General features: G+C 39.0%; 1 protein-coding gene across 1 annotated transcript; it reads left to right on the forward strand.

The window, feature by feature from the left end:
* The first annotated feature begins 3,578 nt into the window (after nt 1–3,578).
* Nucleotides 3,579–8,836, forward strand: LOC122658478. The gene is made up of 6 exons (XM_043853454.1): nt 3,579–3,914; nt 3,997–4,092; nt 5,667–5,707; nt 5,854–5,971; nt 6,724–6,804; nt 8,581–8,836. Exons 1-6 carry the CDS (start codon nt 3,732–3,734, stop codon nt 8,635–8,637), a joined length of 576 nt encoding a protein of 191 aa, XP_043709389.1. The 5' UTR covers nt 3,579–3,731; the 3' UTR covers nt 8,638–8,836.
* Nucleotides 8,837–12,475: the final 3,639 nt, after the last annotated feature.

Below are 12,475 nucleotides of genomic sequence, written 5' to 3' on the forward strand. Positions count from 1 at the left end.
ATTTGGTTTGGTAAAAATTGGTCAAAGTCTACGTTTTACTAGATCAGGCTTGGATTGGTCAAAAATATTAATAAAATATGTAAAATTGATATGAATCGGTCAAATTTAAAAAAAAAAAAAAAAAAAAAAAAAAGAAAAGAAAAGAAAATGAAAATCCCTAAAATATTGGTAAAAAAATGGCAAGTATCAATCGGCTGATCCAACCGAGTTATCTTATTTAAGGAACGATCCAATAAGACCTGAATGGATCGATTTCGACCGATACCAATCGAATCTGGCTGATCTGTTCTGAGATTATGAATCATTGGCAGGAGAGGGTATGTTTGACCATTTGAAATAGGAGAGACGTAAGACTTTAGGATGGTGGTTAGTAGGAAGTGGGGAGTTAATGATGATCCTCACTGATTAGGAGTTCAAATCAATCACATAAAGCACTGTGGATAAAGAGAGCAACGAAGACTTCTGTTAAGTAATTGATCATTTCAAGATGGATTGACATGAACCAAAACCCTATTGCTTTTAGCTAGGAATGCAAACAGATCGGATTCGACTCGGATAGTGTTATATCCATATCCGCATTCGATTAGTTTTCGGATGGATTCGGATAGTGCTAAACGGATACGGATCGGATATTTTATCTGTTTACATGTAAATATAGCTTTTCAGATAGCTATAGCCTATCCGTATCAGTTTAGCTTTCGGACGGATTCGGATACTGCTAAACAGATACGGACACGGATATGGAAACGAATTTCGACTATTCATCTACATCTCTACTACTTTTAGCCTGTCAAATATCATAAAATACTATTAGACACTTCCAAAAACTGCCACATATGCCCAGAAGCTTTAGTACACGATCCAATCTATGTCTGATCTATTTGATGAATACAACTACACCAATTCAATTAGTACACTTCCACAGCCTCTAGAAATGTTGGTCACTGGTACCCAAACAAACTGTATCACTGTCATTCTTCTGCTCACTATACCATTTGCGAGTGTGTTGTTCAACTAGCTGTGTTGACAACAATGACAACAACATCAGCTATAGTCCAACTACGATCGTATTTGCCTTGTTTAGATGAAGCGACAAGAAGATCGTGCTTGGCACGTTGGTCAGTTGCCCACTTGCTGAACGCTTGGCCACGGGTTCAAGTCCTAAAAACAGCCTCTCTAGAAACAGGGGTAAAGTTGCGTACATTTAATCCTCCCTAGACCCTGCTAAATGCGGGAAGCCTTGAACACTAGGTACGACCTTTTTAGATGAAGCCACAAGACGGGTTGTTGTTGGTGAAATTGTTAATGGAGCTGAAAGGTTTGGGATTGAAGAATTTGAAGAGGTAAAAAGAGGGGAGAGGTACGATTGATGGGTTTTCTTGTTGTTTCAGTTGTCTCTATTTGAACACATCTCACCACTTGCCGAGTCACTTGGCTACGCGGCTAGAGACTTTAGAGGCAATCTGCTTCCACTTGTTGCCATAGTTGGACATGGACTGTAGGTAGACTACAAGAGATTGTTGTTTGAGGGATTAAAGAGCTTCTTGGTCTAATCCCTAAGGTGGTTCTCCCCTCTCTCTTGCTCTCACTTCATATCAACAAGAAAGGAGAGTTAAAAAAACCACATATAAATATCTATGGGTATAATTTGAAATATGAAAAAAGAAGTATCCCAATCATATTATCTATTTCACATAAGGTGTCTCAAACATAATATTTATGTAACATGAGGTAATATTTATGTAACATGAGGTACTCTAAACATAATGTTTATGAAGTATAATATTTTCTTGACCATCCGGTTTTTTCCTCAATTTCTTTGCTTAATGAATATGCTTTTTTAATTAAAAAAAATAAGTACGCTAGACATAATTTCTTTAAACGTTAGATACCTCAAATGTAATTTATTCCAACATAAATCCCCTTAGATCAGAATGATTACCCGTCATAGAAAGACAATTGGTTGTATCAATAGCCAATTTGTAACCGAATGGTATAGTGTGCTAGTTCAGATTTCAAGGAAGTGATAAGACCTAAGCCTCAAGGCTACTTGATGTTGAATTCTAAAGGTTGTATCAAACTATATATTGCCATTGTCTTGTCCCCTGCTAGGCTATTTAGGGCCTGCTTGTTTAGCAGGGAGTGGGTTGGAGGGGGGAGGGAGAAATTGAAAATTTGGGTCATTCATTTGGAGAGGTGAATGACAAGGATAATAAAGTGATTTTAAACAAAAAAAAAAAAAAGGGAATAACATTAATTTTCGTATCCAGGAGTCCTATTTGTTTATCATTTTCCTACGAAATGGGATAAATATTTCATAAGACTGAGTCACAGAAGTGTCAATTTTTTTTTATAAAATTTCAAGAATACCCTCATATTTCTTTAGATTTGCAAAACAATGTCACTAATAGAGAAATCTGAAATTTCTTTCCTTCTACACATGATATTGTTAATCGTTGCTTCTCTTAGTTTGATGAAGATTTTTTTCACTAAAAAAAATCAGAATCTAAAGTAACACTAGCCTATTGATTAGATGCATGAACTTCCGGGAACTCTTGGGAGTTGTAATGAGATTTGGTTTGATTGGCCTAACTATAGTAGAGTATTTCGCAACACATAGTGTTGTTACCCCCTAACTATAGGGTCTGTTTGTTTAGACATTTTTCTTTTGTGATAAAGTCTGTTTGTTTTGACAAGTGATGAATAAAAATGGGAAAAAAAATAAAATAAGAATAAAATAGTGATAAAACCACCAACGATGAGTTTTTGTTTTTTCTCTTAATTTTTCTCAATTCTTTTCAATTTTTTTCTTTTTTATACTTTTTTTTAAAGAAAAATTCTTCGTGGGAGACACAGAGACCATGGCTAGGCCACATCAGACATAATAAGGGTGAAATGACAGCCCCAACCACATGAAAGGTAGAAATCCCATCCCCAGATGTCCGCACCCACTCCCATTAGCTGCCATGTGCGAATGACTCCTGTGCAAATCGTTATCGTCTCCTGTTACAACACGGTGTTGTACTGCATCGTGCGGAGCTGCAGAGGCGATGTGGCACAATGGACCCCACATGGTGCATATGGCCTCTATAACCGTCGCACGATGCAGTACAACACGGTGTTGTACCAGGAGAGGATAAAAATTCCTCCTGCGCTCCCCCACAGAACACTCCCTTTTTTGCTTTCTTTTCTTTTTTTGCTAACCAAACACTGCTCAAGGTTATATTTGTCTTTGACCGTAACTGAACAAAGAGTCCTTGCTGATGGCAGACAAGCAACGGTCAGTCAACATTCTTTTGAATACTCCGAACTCTCAAGTAAGGAACCAACTGAAAGTAACACCACCGACCTCACCAACACAGACGAAGAAGAGAGCACAAAGCTTCGTAATGTCCACTTGTATCAACAGAAAATCAACACGTGTCATGTCCAACTATTTCTTTGAACGGCAGGTAAAGAATCCATCCCGCGCTTCTAGCCTCCCTCCAGGAAGAAACAACAACTACTACTCTTTGTGGCTTTCGGCTTCTCTCGAAGCACCAAAAGCCAAAAAAAACAAGAAAAAATTCTAGCGAAGCCATCTTGGACTTGGAGTACTACAGAAAGAAAGAATCGAAGAAGAGGGAGGACCTTCGACGAGAAAGAGTAGAAAAGTTCTACAACTCTAGGGTTACGGAAACTTGAATGACGAGAATTCTGAACCGGGAAAAACCCTCATTCTAGATTCTACGATGCCGAGGAACGGCAACGGAAATGCTGAGAACTCGAAGAGAGCTTCTGACATACTTAGGTCAAGAACGGACCCTTTCTTGATCGTCTGCAGAATCTTCAGTGTCGTGACTTCCTTAACGGCCATTCTATGCATTCTCGTCAATGTTCTCTCCGCTGTCAGATCGTTCAAGAATGGATCCGATGTAAGAAAAGATCTTTAGCTTTTCCTTGTAACGTCTCTTTTTGTTGATTTTGATTTTCATGTCAGATCATTTGTTGTTGTAGATATTCGATGGGATTTTCCGCTGCTACGCTGTTGCTATTGCAATTTTTGTTGTTGTCGCGGAAACAGAATGGGGATTCATTTACAAGTTCTGGGGAGTGAGTTTTTTTCACTTAAATGGAAATTCATTTTTTTTTTTCTATTATTGACAAACCATTTTGAAGGTTTTTCGAATTTTGAAATTGCTATTGGCTGACCCCTGTATCAAGATTTCCTCGTTTTAAGATGGCGGGCATAAATGTGGAACAACAAAGTACCTAACGCTTTCTACATACTCAGAAAACTTCCTTGTCGGAAACCTGCAAGTAAATATCTGGAAGTTGACTTTTAGAGGACCTTTGTCACTCCAATAATCTTTCCAAGAAAGGCTTCGGGCTATTCCTACCTTATGCTTGAATACCTTTATTAAATACTTCGTAGCTTTTGTAATGCCCTTGCAAACTCTTTCCTGTGGATGGTACTTACTTATTTCTGTCTCAACCATTCTCCAATAACTCCTTCATTATGGTTTACCTTTCATGACCTTATCGCCAAAGCCATTCATCAAGAAGAGCTTTATTCATTTGACAATTTAGCTTAAAGCCCTGTCTGCCAAGTCTCTACTGTTTGCATATCACTTTCAATTCCCAAAGTTGTATTTAGAAGTGATCTCCACACCCTCTCAAAGAGAAGCTCCTCTGGTACATCTCTGATTTCCTTTTATTTTTCACTACAGAAGCAGGGCCTGTGCAGAGGGAAAGGGAATATGTAGGAAGACTTGCAAGGGTCATATTACACTATTACTTAGAGTACTTATGAGTAATTTTACCACCTTTTGAGAGGTAACCAATTTTGATGAAGATATGGTTTTTAAGATATTTGTAAGGGAAGATCCCAGATTGTGGCTTCCTTATAGCTTGCTCCAAACTATATTTTGCAATGAAGGAAGGAAAAGCCTTTGAGTTTACATCGAAGCATGCTGCAGGTCTCCCATATCCATTTTAAATCCAAAACCTCTCTAAAGAAATTAATGTTATGACCTGAAATCATCTAAGGATGCATCTAATTGTCTAATTGAGCATGCTTTGCAGTTGTGTCATCCATAATTGAAGATGTGGTACTGTCACACTAGGTGCACCTAGAAAGAATTCTTTCACATGACCACCATAGGCTATCTTATCCAAATTTTATTTAGTGATTCATACTTTTGCTTAAGAGGAAGGCTGTTGCAAGAACCTTTTGTCTTAAGCCAATGGAAAAGTTAGGGATCATTTTATATTGTTTCTACAGTTGCAATGATTGATGGGTTTTTATTGACACTATATTTGCAACCGGACCATTAAGGACAGAATTGGAAGTCATTGCTGAATAACCTCTTTCATATAAGCTATAAAATAAATTTTCCAATGGTTAAGAAGCCACATCAGCCTACTATATGGAGCGTGGCCACATTATTTGCTGTCTGTTGACCTTGGCACCTAGCACCTCATTACCAAATAGGCAAAAACAATTGGTAATCACATACTTGGAGAGGAAAACATGGGTGGTTTTTAAATTCCTATAAATCTCATCCTTTAGCCACAAACATGTTCGATTATACCTCTGATATTCTGTGGACATAGTCTCTTATATTCCTGAACTATTTAACCTTTTTCCTTCACGCTTGTTAACAAACTCAACTCTAACTTTGCAGATATTGGAGTATTGTGCTGGGAGGGGCATGCTGCAGATCTTGTATGTCTGTTGTTACAGTAACATTTCTGTTTTAGTTTTTGGAGTGTATTAGTTCCTGATAAAACCTTTATCCTTAAAGGTGTTAAAATCTTTTCCATCTAGTAGTTTGTGGTCTAAAATGCAATGCCTTGATTATTCTCTTTCAGTGTAGCTGTCATGACAAGAGCTTTCCCTGATACTACTGGAGAGAAGAAAGACCTAGTGCTGGGTCAAAATATAGCAAGCTATCTGCTCCTTGGATGTGGTGTGATCTATACTATTTCGGTAAGATTCGTCTTCGTCTCCTACCCCCAATGACAACTCAACTAGCTTTACCCCCAACTTTTCCAGGTCATGAACACAAATCCTGTTCCTCCATTCTGCACTATCTAGGGTGTAATGCCCCATCACAAGGTTGTAACAACAAATTTTCTGTATATGATCCTAGGGTAATTTTTTTCTGAACGCCCCCCCCCACCCTTGATATGTTTATTAATATGACCCAAATATCTACCAGGTGGAAGCTTGAATGGAGCCCAAATTTTGTGGACATGTAGACCCCAAGGTTCCTTGCTCACAAGTACATTTTCAGCCCAAACATAATTTGGCCAGTGGAAAAATAGAGGTTTAAAATTCAGGACTAAGGGAGAGTGCATGATAGTGGTTAGAGTACCGTAGGCATGCATGCCAATATGTGGGAGGGTATTCGATTGAATTAGGCTCTGAAATTTGACGAGTGAATAATTCAGACCATGTACTATCTACCCAATAGTCGGAATTGCCACATCTTCATTCCAAGTGGCAAGATAAGGATGGGCTTCTCAAAAATGGTTTTTTCCCTTTATACTATCCCAAACACCATATAGAGATTTTCTGAATTAGCCAGCAAATTCTCTCACTTGCTCACTCTCTTTGCGTCTATGTATGTGAATTCTCTTGATTTATATAGATGTCATATTTTAGTTGAGTTGTTGTTTGTAAGATGACAAGATGAAGACAACATCAGTTTTTGCTTGACTTTGACTATCTACACCCAGGGTATCCTTTGCATTGGTTTTCTTAAACGTGCTCGCCAGAAAAAAGAAATTTCAAGAGAGCAAGCAGTTAAAGATCTGGAGGTATGCTTTCTTTCTTTCTTTCTTATCTTTTTTGGGAGGGGGAGCACATGAAGTAAGCTTTCATTTAACCCATAGTTTGAGAAGCCATGTGTGATATTGCTAATATAAATAAAATCATATTCATTCATTCATCACTAATAAATAAATAGAGCTCGAATTCCATTTTTGGATTAGATGTGATTTTGCTTCCATATTATTGGTAATGAGAACCTACTTAATTTTATAACGTCCAGTGGTTGACATTTGATTTAACCTAGGCTTCAGCCAGGATTCTTATTTTACATTTCAGAAATTGTCATTGTAGGTTTGTTTGCACTCTCTATTTGTAAGTTTTAGGATGTTCATGCTTATTGAGAAAAAGCTACCTTTATAGAACTGTTCTCATTTAAAATCAACCGTCTAAAAGTAGTAAGGCAAGGGGAGGGGAAGCACTGATCAGATATACAGAAGGACTTTAGGATCTTAAAATAAGTCCACAAATACAGACCAGACTAGTCACCAATCTATTGGACTTTTGACCTGACAACTGGACCCTAGACCATTTGGTCGAATTTCAGACCATCAAAATTGGCTTGAGCCACCAACCCTCACAGTTGGGAGAGTGATCTAGACAGCCTATTGCAAATCGCAATGATCCAACTTGAAAATTACTTCTTATTTTGATCAGACTTCTCTCCAGGTTTAAAATATTAGTGAGCATTGACTATTGCCATAAGAGGAAGATTAGTACATTTTTCTTTTTCTTTTTCCTTTTTTTTTTCAATGAATAAATTTAATGAAATAATGAAGAATACACCAAAGTACAATATGAGATACAGACTAAATATAGATTGACTCTCTGAACTCCATCCTTGGCAAGTTCATCTGATAATGCATTACAGATCTAGGCCTCTACCGGAACAACATGGTTATAAATGAGGCAAGAATCTTGCTCACCTTTATTAAATGATTGAGCCTTGGGTCATTGTGGAGTGGTCATCCACTGAATCACAGAATCACCCTCCACAACCGAACAGTTGAGGGGTCAAATTTCCCTATTGGCCTCGTGTAAATCACTGTAATGTTCCCAAGCTTATCCTAGAGCACCTCCCACTCCAGCTGGCCCCAGAGAGTAGAGCATCTATCAAATTTACTGTCTTAATGAGTTCAGGAGGAGGGGACTTCCAAAACCAAACAATACTCTGAGAAAAGGGATTCACTCTTTCAGAGTATATGCTCTAGTTATACCATGAAAGCAGAGGGGAGACGTCAACCAAGCTACCCTTAACATCAGTGTTCAATATCTTAACCGGTCCATGCAAGTTCCATGAAAAATCCTCTTGGTGCACTCCAACCAAATGATCCATATCCCCTCGACTTAAATATATCTGCACCACAATTTCCATAGACACCTAGACCAAAGAAAATCAGGAATCCCAATAGGAAAGATCCCAAGGAATCCGAATAGTAGAAGATTCTTGTTATTGGAAAGGGAGGGAGAAGTTATATGGTGCAAGCCATGCTTTTGTAAGGCCTCATCCTTTGCCGCTTCTGCGATAAACATGGAGTAAATCATGGGAATTAGGACTCATTGTACATCCTGATCATAGGTATGGGGCCGTAGGCTGAATGTGATTTCTCTCCCAGAATTGTTACATTTACAAGTATGATCCCAAAATACTGTCCTTATCTAATCATAGGATGCATGTTGTATAAATGCCTGAACTATCTGGATTTGTAAGTGTTAATGTAATTTGCTTACGGTTTGGGTATAAGACTCATCCATGGATGGTACAGGAATTGGAGCGGCGAAGAGAGGAGCTTGAAGAATTGCTCCTCAATGAGAGGTCTTGAGACAACTTTCATGCTACAGGTAGTGAAGGACCATCCAAGTTGTCAACCTCAGCCAATGGGCAAGGAAGTTAGAGTCCTGTGGATCCCTCTGTATGAGTACCATTGTTGTATGATTACTAATGTTTCTTTTGGTTGATTCTTGTCTTGAATTCATTTCTTCTTTTGAAGAATTTGAAACCTTGGAGCCTCCCTCTTCTGCGAGTTTATGTAAATAATAGATCTGGTGGCCACGAATTTGATTTGAGATGTGACTGTACAAAACGGGAGTAACTACTAAATGTGTGTATGATAGTATTGTGAAGTTCACATAACGCTTTACATAATCCTGTTATGGTCTCCAATTGATGAGTCGAATGTGTCTGGTCTCAACATTGCTTTCTTTTTAACCGTACCAGACCCCAACCCCCACCCCCCCCCCCCCTCGCACCAAAAAAAAGGATAGAAGTTTCCTTGTTTTGGTCCTTTTATATATCACTGTCTGGGGTTGCCCGCACCAGCGCATGGGCCAATGAGATCACACACAGAGGCATAACCTCAGATGCCATTTTTTGTTTTCATGGGAGCCAAGATGGTATTTCCGCACGCTTCTGTGTCTAGGTGTAGGAACCACGCATGACGCAACCAGGTAGCATTCTTTTCTCCTTTTTTTTTTTTTTTTTTTTTTTTTTGGGGGGGGGGGTGGGGTTGGTAAATTGGCATGCATTGTGCATTAGCCTGTTACAATTATAGTTTTAAACCGTCCCAAATCACTCGTGAACCATGAGTTGCTTAGGGCTGAGCTTTTGCATAGAAAATGTGCATGGAGGATCCAATGGGGAGCAAAGAATGAGAAGCATAGCCTTTGAACTGCCTGGGGCTTGAGATGTTCTCTTCCACCTACAGACGTCAAATTGGCCCGGTCAACCAGAACACGCCCTAGCCCACCCCGATTCCAGACAGGGTTTGGGCTGAACCTTTCAGCCTGCAGGGCGGGCCTGGCTGGGTCGGACTTGGGCTGAGATCTTAGGTTGAGCCTGGCCCAACTTGATCGACCCGTTGTGTAATGTATATAAACGAAAGGGAAAAGAATGTTACCTGGTCAGGTGTGGTGCACAGTTCCTGTGCCTAGACACACGGCCGTGCAAAATGATCGATGCACCCTATGAAAAGGCAGAAATCCTTGAGGATACAGCGGTCATTTCACACAGCCTTGTGTCTAGGCGCAAGAACCACACACTGCACGCGACCAAGTAGCATTCTCTTTCCCATAAATCAATTATAAATAAATACAAACACCACCAATACTTAATTTTTTTAATCCACACCACTCACACTCTTCATGGATCTATGCTTTCTTGATTTATTCTTACCAAAACAAAATGTTTTCTTGAGAAAGATTGGTGTTGGTGATGTTTTATTTTCTTTTTTTTAGTGCATTACTGCATACAGGAACACAAATAGTAAAATGCAAGAGTAACCAAGGGCTAGCCCGATCCTGAAATGGCAATATTAGGGACTAACTGGATCAATCAAGGCTAACCCAACCCAATCCAATCAAGATCCATTAGAGTTGGGCTGGAGCTGAGGCTGTGTTAAAAGAACTTAGGGCTAAGCTGGGGTTTTTGAAAACCCAAACCACTGACACCCCTACTTCCTCCTGATCCATTTCAGCATCAACCCAATTGACCTCTTCTCGCATAGGTTAGGGAAGGGAAATCAAATCAATACTAGAACGGAAATTGTTGTACAATGCAACAAACTCTAAAACATTCAAAATCAAATTATTAAATTTTCCTTTACTACTTCGTAAACTAATCCCTTTGATTGGAAAAGGAAAACAAAAGTTATTTTTGAAAAGTATAATTATCAATAAAGCATAAGAAGACACCAATTGGCCTGATCACCACTAGGTTTTGAGTTTTTGTCAAAAGAATAATTAAAAAAAAAAGATAAATTACACATCACTTTTGGTTTTCAATCGAAACTCAGATCACCCCCTGATTTAGATCATACAATGATAACTTAGTTCCTAACATTAGTTTTATGTTATTAAGTGATGATGTCAGTCAGTTAAATAAATTTAAATCCTTAAACTACCCTTGACCAGTGTAAAATTACTATTTTATCCTTAATTTAAAAACCCTAAAATCAATGCTCTTCCTCACATGACCTGCAACTCAAACATCGCCTTCATCTTCAACCTTCTTCTTAAACAAACCCCTATTACATCGGCCAGCTCTCCGACCAGCACATCGTCACAATGAAGAAGCTCCACAGCCAGCAAGCGATGGTTGCGGCGGAAGAAGCTACCAAAGACGGTACCATCGAGTTTTGGACGATTGAAACGCCAGAGGAAGGGATACTGCCCATGTCATTGCAGGCGGGCTTGTATGAATCAATAGTAACAATCTTGGTTTCCATTGATGATCAACTAAGATCTAATCAATGATCAAAACAAGGAGAAAGTAGATCAAAGAAGATGGTTACCAGAGAATAAAAATTAATGAAGATGGATGAGATGGATATTTGAGAGAGTCAAGCGAGAAATGGGCATTGAGAGGGTTTGGATGATTAATTTCTTTGAAATCGGAGGGATCGTTTTAGCGGGGGAATCTGAGAATTTATGACTGCGGTTTGTGAAATGAGAGTAAAGATCTGGATGATTGGATATATTTATAGGTTGTTTTATTAATGAATGAGAAGGGAAATTAGAAACCCAGGGGCGGTTTTCTGGGTTTTGGTTTTCAGTTTTACGGTGGAAATAACACAGATTCAAAAACGAGGCACTTGGTCTTGGGGATTGGGGAATCTATCGTATAGGATAAGAGGGCAGTGTCCTTCAGCGTTTTCAGTTTTGTCGAGTGTCTCAATAGCAACTTGGACAGAGTACCCAATTCCCCAATTCCGTAAGTCACAATGTTCACTAATACCATTGCCTTCCGTTCTCTCTCCCTGCTCTCTTCAGCTTGAGCTAAGCAGTTAGTAGGATTCTGATTTGGTGAGAAAGAACAGAGGGAGTTCACCGCAGAAAAGAAAAAGGAGAAGAGTCACAAGTTTCTTTCAATCTTCACCGTTTCCCCATGAAGTGCGCAGTGGCGGTGGCTGCCAACGGAGTTACAGGAAAAGGGTGGGATATTTTAAGTTGAAGATGAAGGAAGGATAGTATTATAAATTTAATTTTAATGTTTTAGTATAAAGGTAAAATAATCCTTTCATACCAATAACTAACATCAGGCTAATATAATTACTATAGAGGGGGTGATTTAAGTTTTTAAAAAAATCAGAGGGTGACATAATTTACTCAAAAAAAAAAACCCACTAGGTTCTGAGTTAGGTCTAGTTGGCCGATCAGTCATTACCAAAGGCACCAGGCCTTGAACTGGCCCAATGGTTTGCCAACTCTGAAGAACAGGGTATGGATGTGAGCATGATTCATATCACATGATAAAAGAGACACTTCAAAGTCAACAGTGAGAAAAGATCCTGAAATTCCGAAACAATTTGTTGCTAACATCTCAACTGATGCACAAATTCCGGACCTTTATCACCCCCAGTACTACTGGGGGTGCTGTCCGCATCGTGCGGTGCAGCACCGCCCATGTGTGCAGTGGGCGATTATTTTCCACAACTTCCACTTACATACTTCAAACTGCGGTATGAACTTGTTCGTCCTCTTAATTTGCTAAAATTGATTACATGAGCCAACCCCACATTCATATTTCTCGTTTCTCTTTTCTGGTTTTCATTTTTCCTCCTCCCCACCCCAAAAAAATTACTGTCATACCCAAACCACAGGAGAAATCCTTAGGATATCTTGTATCTAGGAAGATATCTCAAGTATGCAAGAAAAAGCAACGAG

The sequence above is a fragment of the Telopea speciosissima genome, chromosome 4 (assembly GCF_018873765.1).
Source record: "Telopea speciosissima isolate NSW1024214 ecotype Mountain lineage chromosome 4, Tspe_v1, whole genome shotgun sequence".
Classification (NCBI taxonomy): Eukaryota; Viridiplantae; Streptophyta; class Magnoliopsida; order Proteales; family Proteaceae; genus Telopea; species Telopea speciosissima.